Source organism: Nerophis lumbriciformis, linkage group LG25, assembly GCF_033978685.3.
Source record: "Nerophis lumbriciformis linkage group LG25, RoL_Nlum_v2.1, whole genome shotgun sequence".
NCBI lineage: Eukaryota > Metazoa > Chordata > Actinopteri > Syngnathiformes > Syngnathidae > Nerophis > Nerophis lumbriciformis.
In genome coordinates this window covers 32,819,303-32,836,802 of record NC_084572.2, presented here as the reverse complement: position 1 = coordinate 32,836,802, position 17,500 = coordinate 32,819,303, and the positions used below count along the sequence as shown (strand labels likewise).

The 17,500-nt window shown below is 40.0% G+C and overlaps 2 protein-coding genes across 6 annotated transcripts in view; one reads left to right on the top strand and one right to left on the bottom strand.

Annotated features, from left to right (window-relative positions):
* LOC133621966 (somatostatin receptor type 5) overlaps positions 1-2,468 on the top strand; it is a 5,054-nt gene extending 2,586 nt beyond the window's left edge. Inside the window, exon 2 of the mRNA XM_061984461.1 lies at positions 1,863-2,468. Coding sequence (XP_061840445.1) covers positions 1,863-2,468 — 606 coding nt within the window. The remainder of the gene's footprint in view (positions 1-1,862) is intronic.
* A 13,804-nt stretch (positions 2,469-16,272) lies between these two features.
* Positions 16,273-17,500, bottom strand: part of LOC133622042 (protein CutA homolog) — a 13,895-nt gene continuing 12,667 nt past the window's right edge. For 4 of the 5 annotated variants that reach the window (XM_061984579.1, XM_061984577.1, XM_061984580.1 and 1 more), the window contains 2 exons: positions 16,793-16,842; positions 16,273-16,688 (listed from right to left, as the gene is read on the bottom strand). In XM_061984579.1, coding sequence (XP_061840563.1) covers positions 16,589-16,688; positions 16,793-16,842 — 150 coding nt within the window. In that variant the 3' untranslated portion in view covers positions 16,273-16,588. The remainder of the gene's footprint in view (positions 16,689-16,792; positions 16,843-17,500) is intronic. The other variant, XM_061984578.1, reaches the window with a different exon arrangement.

Below are 17,500 nucleotides of genomic sequence, written 5' to 3'. Positions count from 1 at the left end.
CCAAGTGTAGGTTTTTTCTATTTTATATTGTTAGAATAATTATGTGTAAGTTATCACACAACTCTTACGCTTAAAAGGCCGTTGCTATAGTTATTAGCTATTGTGCTCAAGTAGTACTTTTTTATCTGCGCAAGGACAAAACTTGTTATCTCCAACGGCATATGAGGGGTGGCCTCGCCGCAGATATTTTGTTTGTCTTAGCCCACTAACAGCCAAGGACTTCAAGGACTTAAACGAAGATAAGACGACAGCACGCAGACGAAGCAGAGACAAGGCGAAATCACAAGGGCCCCAGCACATTCCGTCACGTATTGTGCGTACTGGAGCTGCTTTGCATGATATGTGTGACCACTCCTTTTAGAGGCGGCCTCAGTGATGTTGACTGGGGAACTCCTGAATAAATAGAGGAACACGGGAGCTGTACCTTAGAGCGTAGGTTGGTTCTGTAACTAAGAGTACAGCCCAAAACGTCTCTCCTCAATGAGCTAAATTTAACTCTGTCTCTGCATGATTCCTTGCTTCTTGTCTGTTTAATAGATGTCATCAGAGTTTGAACCTGACATATATATTATCCACAAACATAAATGAGCAGGATTTGTTATGTGTGACCATGTTTGTTGAATGTTATCTGCATCATACGGCCACCCTCAGTGTGACCTGTATGGCTGTTGACCAAGTATGCCTTGCATTCACTTGTGTGTGTGAAAAGCCGTAGATATTATGTGACTGGGCCGGCACGCAAAGTGAGTGAAGTGAAGTGAATTATATTTATATAGCGCTTTTCTCTAGTGACTCAAAGCGCTTTACATAGTGAAACCCAATATCTAAGTTACATTTAAACCAGTGTGGGTGGCACTGGGAGCAGGTGGGTAAAGTGTCTTGCCCAAAGACACAACAGCAGTGACTAGGATGGCGGAAGCGGGGATCGAACCTGCAACCCTCAAGTTGCTGGCACAGCCGCTCTACCATCTGAGCTATACCGCCCCAAAGGCAGTGCCTTTAAGGTTTATTGGTGCTCTGTACTTCTCCCCACGTCCGTGTACACAGCGGCGTTTTAAAGTCATAAATTTTACTTTTACAAACTGATACCGATGATTTTGAGACCGATACCGATATGTTCCGAAATTACATTTTAAAGCCAGTAATTATGATTCTATGAAGGAAAAAAAATGGTATTGGTTTTATTACTCAATTGATTGTAAGGCTTAAAGTAGGGAAGGTATTCATATGGCCCCCTTCCTGGGTGGATTTTATGTAGAACGAAGGGGCGGGGTTCATCATTTTCAAATGCAATGTGCTGAAAATGATGGAAAGCGCCACTCTGCAAAGCAACTGACGCTGTGGGACAATGTTGGAATTGCCAGAAAACACATTGTAAGATATTCAACACAGTACTGGGCAGCACGGTGGAACAGGGGTTAGTGCATGTGCCTCCCAATACGAAGGTCCTGAGTTCAATCCCGGGCTCGGGGTCTTTCTGTGTGGAGTTGGCATGTTCTCCCACCTCCAAAGACATGCACCTGGGGATAGGTTGATTGGCAACAGCACTAAATTGGCCCTAGTGTGTGAATGTGAGTGTGAATGTTGTCTGTCTATCTGTGTTGGCCCTGTGATGACGTGGCGACTTGTCCAGGGTGTACCCCGCCTTCCGCCCGATTGTAGCTGAGATAGGCTCCAGCACCCCCCCGCGACCCCGAAAAGGACAAGCGGTAAAAAATGGATGGAACATTTTAAATCATTTATCGGCTGATAATATCGGCAGTCCGATAATATCGGGCAACCCTAGTTGTGACAGTTTGAGAGTAAAAGAATGAAGTTTACAGTGCTGTTCTACTAAAAGGTGTCCACCTCTTCTCCCTAAGGTGCGGAGCGTGGGGAAACGGGCGCAGGCTACGTCCTCCCGCCGCAAGAAGTCGGAGCGTAAGATCACCAGGATGGTGGTGGTGGTAGTGGCGGTGTTCGTGCTGTGCTGGCTGCCCTTCTACGCCCTCAACATCGTCAACCTGCTGGTGGTTCTGCCCGGCGACCTCCGGGGGCTCTACTTCTTCGTGGTGGCGCTGTCGTACGCCAACAGCTGCGCCAACCCCATTCTCTACGGCTTCCTGTCCGACAACTTCAAGCGGGGCTTCCGCAAGGCCCTGTGCCGCTCCTCGCGCCGGGTCAAGAGCCACGACAGGGCCGAGGACGGACCGCGGCGGCCCACGGAGGAGTGGGGCGGCATCGCCCTTCAGAGGCGGGGGGACGCGCTCGCCGGGGGGCAACAGGAAGCGCCGCAAGAAAGCGCGCAAAAGGGCGAAATATTTCGGTTGCGTAACGGCAATGGCAAAGACACTCCCGAAGGTTCTCGGGTGTTGGACGTGAAGAGGCCGCAACCTGGCGACTCTGGTCCAAATTCTGATCCTAAACTCAAGTCGCAAATCGGCACCTTTTTGGCGGACAAGTCAGTGCTAGAAATCAGCTACTTGTGACCTCATGAGCGTGACCTGTATCTATGAGGGGCCGTTAGGGACATTATTCAGAATTACTTCTTACATACACTACTGAAATGCTCTCACAGAAACAACTGAAATGTTTTTCTCTCACACACACTACTGAAACACTCCTATACACACTACTGAAATGCTCTCACAGAAACAACTGAAATGTTTTTCTCTCACACACACTACTGAAACACTCTTATACACACTACTGAAATGCTCTCACATAAACAACTGAAATGTTTTTCTCTCACACACACACTACTGAAACACTCCTATACACACTACTGAAATGCTCTTACATAAACAACTGAAATCTTTTTCTCTCACACACACTACTGAAACACTCTTATACACACTACTGAAATGCTCTCACAGAAACAACTGAAATGTTTTTCTCTCACACACTACTGAAACACTCTTATACACACACTACTGAAACACTCTTATACACACTACTGAAATGCTCTCACATAAACAACTGAAATGTTTTTCTCTCACACACTACTGAAACACTCTTATACACACTACTGAAACACTCTTATACACACTACTTAAATGCTCTCACATAAACAACTGAAATCTTTTTATCTCACTCACACTACTGAAACACTCTTATACACACTACTGAAACACTCTTATACACACTACTGAAATGCTCTCACATAAACAACTGAAATCTTTTTCTCACACACACACACTACTGGAACATTCATACACACCACTGAAACACTCTTATACACACTACTGAAACACTCCTATACACACTACTGAAATGCTCTCACAGAAACAACTGAAATGTTTTTCTCTCTCACACACACACTACTGAAATACTCCTATACACACTACTGAAATGCTCTTACATAAACAACTGAAATCTTTTTCTCTCACACACACTACTGAAACACTCTTATACACACTACTGAAATGCTCTCACATAAAGAACTGAAATGTTTTTCTCTCACACACTACTGAAACACTCTTATACACACTACTGAAACACTCTTATACACACTACTTAAATGCTCTCACATAAACAACTGAAATCTTTTTCTCTCACACACTACTGAAACACTCTTATACACACTACTGAAACACTCTTATACACACTACTGAAATGCTCTCAGATAAACAACTGAAATCTTTTTCCCCCACACACACTACTGAAACATTCATACACACCACTGAAACACTCGTATACACACTACTAAAACACTCTTATACACACACTACTGAAACACTCTTATACACACTACTGAAATGCTCTCACATAAAGAACTGAAATGTTTTTCTCTCACACACTACTGAAACACTCTTATACACACTACTGAAATGCTCTTACATAAACAACTGAAATCTTTTTCTCTCACACACACTACTGAAACACTCTTATACACACTACTGAAAGGCTCTCACAGAAACAACTGAAATGTTTTTCTCTCACACACACTACTGAAACACTCTTATACACACACTACTGAAACACTCTTATACACACTACTGAAATGCTCTCACATAAACAACTGAAATGTTTTTCTCTCACACACTACTGAAACACTCTTATACACACTACTTAAATGCTCTCACATAAACAACTGAAATCTTTTTATCTCACTCACACTACTGAAACACTCTTATACACACTACTGAAACACTCTTATACACACTACTGAAATGCTCTCACATAAACAACTGAAATCTTTTTCTCACACACACACTACTGAAACATTCATACACACCACTGAAACACTCTTATACACACTACTGAAACACTCCTATACACACTACTGAAATGCTCTCACATAAACAACTGAAATGTTTTTCTCTCACACACACACTACTGAAACACTCCTATACACACTACTGAAATGCTCTTACATAAACAACTGAAATCTTTTTCTCTCACACACACTACTGAAACACTCTTATACACACTACTGAAATGCTCTCACAGAAACAACTGAAATGTTTTTCTCTCACACACTACTGAAACACTCTTATACACACACTACTGAAACACTCTTATACACACTACTGAAATGCTCTCACATAAACAACTGAAATGTTTTTCTCTCACACACTACTGAAACACTCTTATACACACTACTGAAACACTCTTATACACACTACTTAAATGCTCTCACATAAACAACTGAAATGTTTTTCTCTCACACACACTACTGAAACACTCCTATACACACTACTGAAATGCTCTCACAGAAACAACTGAAATGTTTTTCTCTCACTCACACTACTGAAACACTCTTATACACACTACTGAAATGCTCTCACATAAACAACTGAAATGTTTTTCTCTCACACACACACTACTGAAACACTCCTATACACACTACTGAAATGCTCTTACATAAACAACTGAAATCTTTTTCTCTTACACACACTACTGAAACACTCTTATACACACTACTGAAATGCTCTCACAGAAACAACTGAAATGTTTTTCTCTCACACACACTACTGAAACACTCTTATACACACTACTGAAATGCTCTTACATACCCAACTGAAATCTTTTTCTCTCACACACTACAGAAACACTCTTATACACACTACTGAAATGCTCTCACAGAAACAACTGAAATGTTTTTCTCTCACACACACTACTGAAACACTCTTATACACACACTACTGAAACACTCTTATACACACTACTGAAATGCTCTCACATAAAGAACTGAAATGTTTTTCTCTCACACACTACTGAAACACTCTTATACACACTACTGAAACACTCTTATGCACACTACTTAAATGCTCTCACATAAACAACTGAAATCTTTTTCTCTCACACACTACTGAAACACTCTTATACACACTACTGAAACACTCTTATACACACTACTGAAATGCTCTCAAATAAACAACTGAAATCTTTTTCCCCCACACACACTACTGAAACATTCATACACACCACTGAAACACTCGTATACACACTACTAAAACACTCTTACATACACTACTGAAATGCTCTCACAGAAACAACTGAAATGTTTTTCTCTCACACACACTACTGAAACACTCTTATACACACTACTGAAATGCTCTTACATAAAGAACTGAAATCTTTTTCTCTCACACACTACTGAAACACTCTTATACACACTACTGAAATGCTCTCACAGAAACAACTGAAATGTTTTTCTCTCACACACACTACTGAAACACTCTTATACACACACTACTGAAACACTCTTATACACACTACTGAAATGCTCTCACATAAAGAACTGAAATGTTTTTCTCTCACACACTACTGAAACACTCTTATACACACTACTGAAATGCTCTTACATAAAGAACTGAAATCTTTTTCTCTCACACACACTACTGAAACACTCTTATACACACTACTGAAAGGCTCTCACAGAAACAACTGAAATGTTTTTCTCTCACACACACTACTGAAACACTCTTATATACACACTACTGAAACACTCTTATACACACTACTGAAATGCTCTCACATAAACAACTGAAATGTTTTTCTCTCACACACTACTGAAACACTCTTATACACATTACTGAAACACTCTTATACACACTACTTAAATGCTCTCACATAAACAACTGAAATCTTTTTCTCTCACACACTACTGAAACACTCTTATACACACTACTGAAACACTCTTAGACACACTACTGAAATGCTCTCACATAAACTGCAATATTTTTCTCACACACACACTACTGAAACATTCATACACACCACTGAAACACTCTTACATACACTACTGAAATGCTCTCACATAAACAACTAAAATGTTTTTCTCTCACACACCCAACTGAAACACTCTCATACACACTACTGATTGTGTGTGATAGTGATAGTCTCCGTGCGACAGTCAGACGCTCACTCGTTTAGACACGAGACAGGTTTTCGTGTTTCAGCGCTCCAAGTTTGTTGTTTCTTCCCACAAAGAGCCTTGGGAACATTGTCTGTAAGTCCTGTGTCTGTTTTATGAGTGACATGAAGACGTGTGCTCGTGTAAATGTAGATATAGTACTGTGCAACGATAGCTTGTCCTCCTGTTTTGCTTGTTGCTACTTAGCATGTAGCTTCTTTGCTCGCTAGCTCACTCCTCTAAGAGAGGGTGCAATGTTTGTAAATAAACACTGATAGTGTGTATAAGAGTGTTTCAGTAGTGTGTATAAGAGTGTTTCAGTAGTGTGTGTGAGAGAAAAACATTTCAGTTGTTTATGTGAGAGCATTTCAGTAGTGTATGTAAGAGGTAATTCTGAATAATGTCCCTAACGGCCCCTCATATGTACCTGTACTGTATGTGTACCGTAAGTAATATGCAACTATAAGTATTTGATACTTGTTTGTATTGACACACGTGCTGTTTTACACGGCTATATTGTTCAATGAATATTACGTATGTTTAGCTTGTGTGCTATTGTGTGCTTAGCTGTTGTGTAGCTGCTAGCAGCCTATATTCGAGCATGTTTACCTTTTGTGTAATACCTTTGTAAAATAGAAAAAATTGTGTGCTTATTAGAGGACATTTGGATGTTAACTGGCCGTATCGGTTTACATGCAAACCTATATATTCCCAAACTTGTTTTTTTTTGTCGATATCGGATCGATATCTGATACCAACATCGGATCGATACACCCCCGATCTTTTAATTACTGTATCGTACATGTCGTTGTGTGTGTTGTGTGTACAGTTTAAGTGACTGAGGTCTTTATTGAGCTATATATTTGGTAGAGCTTACACCAAAATGGGCCGAATACATTGTACTGTAAGCAATATTCTTCAGAAAACTGAACAAGAGAGAGAAGTGTGATGTTTTTTGTTTCATTTGAACGCGCAGGATTTGTTATGGATGTAGATATCAGCTGTTAGGATACACACAGGTTCAAAAACACAGCTAAGTGGTTAGCTATGAAGCAAATATTGGTGTGTGTAGATACTGTAAATCATGGTCATCATGGTGTAAATCCAAAGTGTCAAACTCAAAATGTGGCCCACCACGTAATTTTAAAGTTCCCCATGACATCATTGTAATGTGGCCTGCCACATAATTTTTTCGTGGCCCGCTACTTCATTTTAAGGTGGCTTGACCTATAATTTTAACCTAGCACACCACATTATTTTATGTGGCCCGTCCAACAAAATGATATGGCACGCCATGTCATTTTATGTGGTCGCCATGTCATTTTATCGTGGACTAACCTATAATTAATGTGGCCTTTAACGTAATTTTAAAGTGGCCACCAAGTAATTTTATCGTGGCACGCCACACCATTTTGTGATCCTCCACCTCATTTTATAGTGCGCCGCCACATCATTTTGTTGTAGACAGCCTCGTAATTTTAACATGGCAGGCCACTTCATTTTAATGTGATCCTCCACGTCATTTTATAGTGCCCCACCACATCATTTTGTTGTGGAGTGCCCAAAATTTTAATGGGGCATGCCACATCATTTTAATGTGATCCTCCACCTCATTTTATAGTGCCCCGACACATCATTTTATGTGGTCCGCCACATCATTTTGTTGTGGACAGCCCCATAATTTTAACATGGCAGGCCACTACATTTTAATGTGATCCTCCATGTCATTTTATAGTGCCCCGCCATATCATTTTACTTGGCCCGCCCCATAATTTTAATGAGACACGCCACATCATTTTAATGTGATCATCCACCTCATTTTATAGTGCGCCGCCACATCATTTTGTTGTGGACAGCCCCATAATTTTAACATGGCAGGCCAAATCATTTTAATATGATCCTTCACCTCATTTTATAGTGCGCCGCCACATCATTTTGTTGTGGACAGCCTCATAATTTTAATATGGCAGGCCACTTCATTTTGTGATCCTCCACCTCATTTCATAGTGCCGCGCCATTTCATTTTATTGTGGCCCGCCACATCATTTTGTTGTGGACAGCCTCATAATTTTAATATGGCAGGCCACCTCATTTTAATGTGATCCTCCATGTCATTTTGTAGTGCCCCGCCACTTCATTTTATGTGGTCCGCCACCTCATTTTATGTGGTCCACCATTTTATTTGATTGTGGCCCGCCACATCATTTTGTTGTGGACGGCCTCATAATTTTAATATGGCAGGCCACCTCATTTTAATGTGATCCTCCACGTCAATTTGTAGTGCCCCGCCACTTCATTTTATGTGGTCCGCCACCTCATTTTATGTGGTCCACCATTTTATTTGATGGTGGCCCGCCACATAATTTTGTTGTGGAGCGCCCTATAATTTTAATGAGGCACGCCACATCATTTTAATGTGATCCTCCACCTCATTTTATAGTGCCCCGCCACTTCATTTTACGTAGTCCGCCACGTCATTTTATGTGGTCCGCCATTTCATTTGATTGTGGCCCGCCACATCATTTTGTTGTGGACAGCCTCATAATTTTAATATGGCAGGCCACCTCATTTTGTGATCCTCCACATCATTTTATAGTGCCCCGCCACTTCATTTTACGTAGTCCGCCACGTCATTTTATGTGGTCCGCCATTTCATTTGATTGTGGCCCGCCACATCATTTTGTTGTGGACAGCCTCATAATTTTAATATGGCAGGCCACTTCATTTTGTGATCCTCCACATCATTTTATAGTGCCCCGCCACTTCATTTTACGTAGTCCGCCACTTCATTTTATGTGGTCCGCCATTTCATTTGATTGTGGCCCGCCACGTCATTTTGTTGTGGACAGCCTCATAATTTTAATATGGCAGGCCACCTCATTTTAATGTGATCCTCCACGTCATTTTGTAGTGCCCCGCCACTTCATTTTATGTGGTCCACCATTTTATTTGATTGTGGCCCGCCACATCATTTTGTTGTGGACGGCCTCATAATTTTAATATGGCAGGCCACCTCATTTTAATGTGATCCTCCACGTCAATTTGTAGTGCCCCGCCACTTCATTTTATGTGGTCCGCCACCTCATTTTATGTGGTCCACCATTTTATTTGATTGTGGCCCGCCACATAATTTTGTTGTGGAGCGCCCTATAATTTTAATGAGGCACGCCACATCATTTTAATGTGATCCTCCACCTCATTTTATAGTGCCCCGCCACTTCATTTTACGTAGTCCGCCACGTCATTTTATGTGGTCCGCCATTTCATTTGATTGTGGCCCGCCACATCATTTTGTTGTGGACAGCCTCATAATTTTAATATGGCAGGCCACTTCATTTTGTGATCCTCCACATCATTTTATAGTGCCCCGCCACTTCATTTTACGTAGTCCGCCACTTCATTTTATGTGGTCCGCCATTTCATTTGATTGTGGCCCGCCACATCATTTTGTTGTGGACAGCCTCATAATTTTAATATGGCAGGCCACCTCATTTTAATGTGATCCTCCACGTCATTTTGTAGTGCCCCGCCACTTCATTTTATGTGGTCCGCCACCTCATTTTATGTGGTCCACCATTTTATTTGATTGTGGCCCGCCACATAATTTTGTTGTGGAGCGCCCTATAATTTTAATGAGGCACGCCACATCATTTTAATGTGATCCTCCACCTCATTTTATAGTGCCCCGCCACTTCATTTTATGTGGTCCGTCATTTCATTTGATTGTGGCCCGCCACATAATTTTGTTGTGGAGCGCCCTATAATTTTAATGAGGCACGCCACATCATTTTAATGTGATCCTCCACCTCATATTATGTGGTCTGCTATGTCATTTTATGTGGTCTGCCATTTCATTTTGTTGTGAATCGCCCCACAAAATGACATGCCACATCATTTTATGTGGTCGCCATGTCATTTTATCGTGCACTGCCCTATAATTTAAACATCACCCTCTACATAATTTTTATGTGGCCGCCAAGTCATTTTATCATGACCCGTCACATAGTTTTTAACGTGGCACGCCACATCATTTTAATGTGATCCTCCACATCATTTCATTGTGCACCGCCATTTCATTTTATTGTGGCCCGCCACATAATTTTGTTGTGGACTGCTCCATAATTTTAATGTGGCCCTACAAATCATTTTAAAGTGCCCTGCCACATAATTTTATGTGGTCCGCCATGTCATTCTATCGTGGCCTGTTATGTCATTTTATTGTGGACCGCCCCATCATTTTTAATGTGGTCCGCTATTTCATTTTATCGTGGCCCGCCACATCATTTTGTTCTGAACCGTCCCATGATTTTAATGTGGTGCGCCATTTCATTTTATGTGGATTGCCACATCATTTTATTGTGGATCACCCCATCATTTAACGTGGCCTCCAAGTCATTTTATTAGGCCCACCATGCCATTTATGTATTCTGTGAAAGGCTTAAAAAAAAAAAAAAAAGCACTTTGTGGTCAAAAGTATTTGTTCTTTCAATTTGACAGAAAATGTACACTTTAATATTATCGGATCACGCAACAAGATGTTCCAAGTATTTCTTTGTTTATCAAAATAAACACTTAAATGTCTGCTTGCCATCTTGACTTACAATTTCACAGCAAGTTATGTACAGTGTTCGTAATAACGGCGTTATATAATAACTGTCATGTCTGTGTAATCATGTTTTGTTTTAGTCATGTTTTGTTTTGTTTAGTTATTGGACTCTTTAGTTTCTGGCTTTTCACTCCCTTGTCTTGTTTCCATGGTTACCCATTAGTTTCACCTGTTCCACGTTTGGACTCATTGTGCACTCTTGTTTGTCACCATAGCAACCCATTAGTTTTCACCTGTCACGTCACGCACCTGTTTCACGTTTTGAGTCACGCACCTGTTTTAGTTAATCATGTCTGTAGTATTTAAGTTCATTGTTTTCAGTTTGTCTCTCTGGCGACATCCCACATTTATGGTCTTCACATTCCTGACACTTGTTTTTTCATGTCCATCTTTCATGCTGCTACTTTAGTCCAATCCAAGTAAGTTTTTGTTTATTAATGCCATAGTCTTTTGGTTTCATAGTTTGTTCTCCGCCACTGTGCGCGCTTTTCGTTTGTACTCTTTTTTTGTCCTTTGTTAGTGTAAAAAAATAAAAATATGTACTTACATTCCCGTCTCGCCTGAGCCAACTTTCCGTTGCCTTCTGGAAAAACTAAACCCCAGGACCAAGTCTTGACAATAACAGTGTTAGTAACGAGTAATATAATTAAGTTTAGGTCGGTTACAACGCCGTTAGCGATACATTTACGTAACGTGGCACGCTACTTTTGACGTAGTCTTATTTATTTGCGGCATGTTCAATGCAGGAAATTTATTTTTAGTCGTGAAAGCAACAAGCAGTACCGCACTCAAATGAACTTGATATCAAACAGGAAGAGGCGACGTCACACTGTGACACAACAGACAACACGCTCACACGTACACCAAGGGAATATCGAACAACAAATCGATGATTGAAGTGACAAACTTGCCATCCAAACAATACCCCGTTTGTTGACAGGAAGATATGACAGCCATTGAATCACATTAAATGTCTTTATTAAGCAGACGTAACACAATCCGGTGAAAAGATTCAAAAGAGCTGGCGGGGAAGGTGCTCCTAACTGCTAAAGCTAACAAACACAGCTCCGTGGAAACCCTAGATGACGTCACACATCACTAGGCAACAAGCCCCGCCTTTTAATAGCGCAGACTCCGCACACTGTGCTCTTGTATTAAACAGCTCTCAAACGCATATGCCAGATATTTACTTATTTTTTTAAAGCAACGTATAAATCACTTTCCCTGGTAATTAATTAATTAAAGAGTAATTCCGTTAGTAATTAAATTACTTTTTTTTTGGTAATGTAACGGGTAACTATAATGAATTACTTTTTAAAAGTAATTTTCAGCCATAATTGTGATGTGGCCCTCAGTGAAAATTAATTTGACACCCTAAAGCATAGATGTCAAACTCAAGGGCCGGGGGGCCAAATCTGGCCCGCCACATTATTTTATGTGGCCCATGTAAGCCTGGAAATAATATGCGTTAATAAAATGCTTAATCTTTTCTTACTAAATATATTCGTTTTTTGTTTTTTTTGACATTAAAAATCATGTATTGCATACAATTTCATATATTTTAAAATTCAATATTATCACAATCAAAATATGATATTATCATGTAATCCAAAAATATGTTTTGTTAAAATAAAGATACATACTGTACTTAAACATCTGCTTGACTTATGACAATAGAATTTACGGTTAAATTCCGCCGACTGAGTTTTTTTTACCGTAAAACCAACTTTGGTACAGTTATTTTCCATATACAGTAAGTCACTAAAACATAAAAAAACAAACAAAAAAAACATTAAAACAACAAGATTTTACGGTAAAAAAAACCCCAAAAAACTGGCAGGTCTGTTGCTTGAATTTTAACGCTAAAAACAGTGGTATTGTTTCTCCATTCCATTCACTCCATTTTTTATATGCTGTAAAAAAAAAACCCACTGCTTTTACTGTAAAATTTTGGTGACTGAGCTGCCAGTTATTAAAATAAGATTTTAAATATTTTTTTTGCAGCTTATGTAAAAAAATATATTGTTAATGTATTATACATATACATGTATATTCATATATTACTCATCTGAGGGCAACCATAACTGCGATGTGGCCCTCAATGAAAACGAGTTTGACACCCCTGCCCTAAAGTGTAAATATCAACACCTAGGGAGGAATGCATTACCGTATTTTTCGGACTATAAGTCGCAGTTTTTTTCATAGTTTGGCCGGGGGTGGAGGCAGGGTCTGACCTCCCTCCAGGCACCTTTTCTTTGAACTGTTTTACAACCTTTTCTTTGAACTGTTTTGTAACCAAAGGCGATGGCTGTTTACGACCCCCCTCCCTTAGAAACAGCTGTTGCCATGTACCGTATTTTTCGGACTATAAGTCGCAGTTTTTTTCATAGTTTGGCCGGGGGTGCGACTTATACTCAGGAGCGACTTATGTGTGAAATTATTAACACATTAGCGTAAAATATCAAATAATATTATTTAGCTCATTCACGTAAGAGACTAGACGTATAAGATTTCATGGGATTTAGCGATTAGGAGTGACAGATTGTTTGGTAAACGTATAGCATGTTCTATATGTTATAGTTATTTGAATGACTCTTACCATAATATGTTACGTTAACATACCAGGCACGTTCTCAGTTGGTTATTTATGCCTCATATAACGTACACTTATTCAGCCTGTTGTTCACTATTCTTTATTTATTTTAAATTGCCTTTCAAATGTCTATTCTTGCTGTTGGCTTTTATCATATACATTTTCCCCAAAAATGCGACTTATACTCCAGTGCGACTTATATGTGTTTTTTTCCTTCTTTATTATGCATTTTCGGCCGGTGCGACTTATTCTCCGGAGTAGGGATGTCCCAATCCGATATTTGGATCGGATCGGCCGCCGATATTTGCCAAAAAATGCGTATCGGCAAGGCATGGGAAAATGCCGATCCAGATCCAGTTTAAAAAAAAAAAAAACGGTCCGTGTTTTCCAAAGCACCGATTTAAATAATACATTCCACTTTTCTGCTGCTCCCTAATTTCCGTTCCGCATTTTCCAGCACACCTTCGACACATCCACAGGTCTGTGGATTCTCACGCAGTTGCTTTTAGCTGCTGGCATTACACGACAGGCTCTTCTCACTCTTTCCTGTGTCTCCCTCTCACAGAAAGCAAGCGCACCTTCTTACATACGTATACGTCCTCTCCCAGCAGAGACGTAGCAGCATGGTTAACGTTAGCTGTGATGCTAGCGCAGCTGTGTGACCAACTCTAAGGTGCGCGCCTGTGCGATTGCGCACTGCTCAAGCGTCTTCTGCGCATAGCAATTATATGCCACGCACAAAATCAAATAAAAAAATAAGCGCATAACAATTTTCGACACACGGACACGACAGAGAAAACAGTTTTCGTCATCATTGTTCAAATATTGTGACGTCTGTCGAGACGCTTATCTACATTCGGTGCCACACGTCCACACCATCAAAATGCCGAAGCAAAAATTTCCACATCAACACCGTATGAAAAAATTAGTGATTTTTTTAGTTGTAATTTCCTTCTCTGCATGAAAGTTTAAAAGTAGCATATATTAATGCAGTATGAAGAAGAATGTTTTAATGTAGACATGCAAGCCTTGAAAGAAAATTTTGAAAATCAAGACTACATTTCCTGCAAATGGATGCATTTCTACCCTATATTTTAACTTTAGATTTATTCTCATATCAAACTCTTTTGGCTGTCTTTTTGACACTTACATCCGGCGCCCCCCTCCACACCCCGGATTATAAATAATGTAAATAATTCAATGTGATTATCTTGTGTGATGACTGTATTATGATGATAGTATATATCTGATAGTATATATCTGTATCATGAATCAATTTAAGTGGACCCCGACTTAAACAAGTTGAAAAACTTATTGGGGTGTTACCATTTAGTGGTCAATTGTACGGAATATGTACTTCACTGTGCAGCCTACTAATAAAAGTCTCAATCAATCAATCAAAACACATAGAATCATCATACTGCTGTGATTATATGCATCAAGTGTTCATTCAAGGCTAAGGCAAAATATCGAGATATATATCGTGTATCGCAATATGGCCTTAAAATATCGCAATATTAAAAAAAGGCCATATCGCCCAGCCCTCGTTCAATGATGCCATTTCTGTTTGTCATGTATAATTTTGTCTATTTTGTGTTTATCCTTGAATAAACAGGTCAGTTTCTTGTTACCAACCATTGTGTATTATTCAAACTCCCCTAATTCAGCTGGCTAGTTGTTATCAAGAGTACTAAAACCCTTTTCAACATGATTCTGACAACTAAGTAGGCTAAATAACTTTAAACTTTAATACATGCTCGGATAGGCCAGTATCGGTCAGTATCGGTATCGGATCGGAAGTGCAAAAACCTGGATCGGGACATCCCTACTCCGGAGCGACTTATACTCCGAAAAATACGGTACCTGAATTACCAAACAGTATCAAGGTACATTTATTTATATGTTGGCACTGTTGCGTTTTGTCATTTCCCTGCCTTTTCTTTTTTGTTGTCTGTTTTTTCTTCAGTCAATTAGTCCCCAGCGAGGCACACCTGCAACTAATCTCTACCAAGTAGTATATAAGCTCGTCACCGACAGCTGGTCCCTGCCGATTATTGTCACCTGCACCTTCCACGTGCATGTGCCTGATTCACTTCGTCCTGCCTGGTATGTTGTCTCTTCTTATTATTGAAATTCCTCACCTCTTTGTATTTGCTTTCTAGCCTTCCTGAGGTGAAGAGGATTTTGTTGGACCTTTTGTTGAGCTCAGTGCGCCCTGGCCTTTTCCCCCTGCCGACCACTGAGGGACCTGCTTTTGTTTGTTTATTCATGGTGTGCACTTTTGCCCCATCGCTTTTTGTTACACTTTTTGGACTCATTAAATTGTTTAACATTTTGTAAATCAGCCTCGCCTCCCGTCTCTGCATCCTGGGATCCCCTCCTTGATCAAACCCTAACAGGCACATGTGAATGGTGTAAAAAAGAACACGACAGCCGTCTTGGACTTGGAACTGTAAATACAGTAGTTATCATGATCAGCACATTTTTAAATGTTGCAATAAAAAAATGGGATTTCGTTATCAAACACAATAGTTATTTATTAACACTCACAAAAGTACCAAAAATGGGTACCGTTATCAATTCCCAGGTTGGTACCGTATCGCTTCAAGAGTGAACGGTACCCATCCCTACTTTTCAGTGAACAAAGAGTTGTTTGCGATACAATCATCTCGATAAATGAAAATATTGCGCAAGTTATGTGATTCCAGGAGTTTAATTAAAAAAAGACTCAGAAAGTTTTTTGCATTTAATTTTTCCAATGTGCATATTGAACTTTTTGACAATTTTGCAACTTTGACGACATACTGAATTTGGGATTTGTATTAGCGGTTCACTATAATCATCACGATTATTAAGAAATATTCACAGTGGCGCCTGCAGCCCAACCAGTTGAGAAGAGTAAACAGGCATGGCGCCCCCTAGAGGCGAATAAATCAACACAGGAAAAAATGAGCAAAAGGTGCGTTGTCCTAAAGTTATTTCACCTTAAGACTGATGGATCGTGATGTCATAATTTGCATAATCACCCAGCCTCATCCCTCATCGGTCCTTATTCCGGCACAGTGTCTCCAATCCACTTGAGGTAGGGAGGGTTGCCCTGGTCGACGGGCAGGCTGATGACCTCGGCCACCTCGTAGGGATGGTTCTTACTGGAAGCGAAACAGAAGCGCCATTAGTTAGAGCTGCAGTAATCATGGTGGTAATGGGAGGACGCGGTGTATATTTGTTACCAGGACAACATCCCAGTGCTTACCGGACATAATTGGTGAGAGCGGGAACCTTGGAGCTTCTAGTTTTAATCATCTGGATGTGGAGGGAACACACGTCGACAGTAGTCATGAGGCGTTCAGGAACAAACGGCTCTTTCAACTCAACAACAGCAACTGATTAGGAATATTTTTTCTTCTTCTGTTGCTTATTTTCTGTGTGCATTACAGCCACTGTCTGAAATAGAGTGAGGAGTTCTCTTCAAGATGCAATGTTTATACCACAAAAATTGTTTTGCTTCATTTGACATAATTTTAGTTTGTGTTTTGCAGTGATTGTGCGTTGTTTCACTTTAAATTGGTTAAGTTCAAATCTTCAAAAATTTTAATTATGAATAAATGTGTTTGTTTTTGTGTGCAATTTATAATATAAACATTATACAACCTATTTTCCGGACTATCGAGCGCACTCACTAGATTTTAGAAGAAAAAAATAGTTTTCCGTATATTTTCCGCAGATATATATACGTTGTGAAATTTGTTATTTAGACAGAAATATTCTGTAAATGTCTTTTACATACTTTAATTGTTTCCAAAAGGTGTCTGTAACACGGCAGTAAAACGGATGATCAAACAAAACAGAAGTCATCGTCATGGACCCACTCGCTGCAGAAGCTAGCTCTCCAATCAGCTAAACCAGGGGTGCTCACACTTTTTCTGCAGGCGAGCTACTTTTCAATTGATCAAGTCGTGGG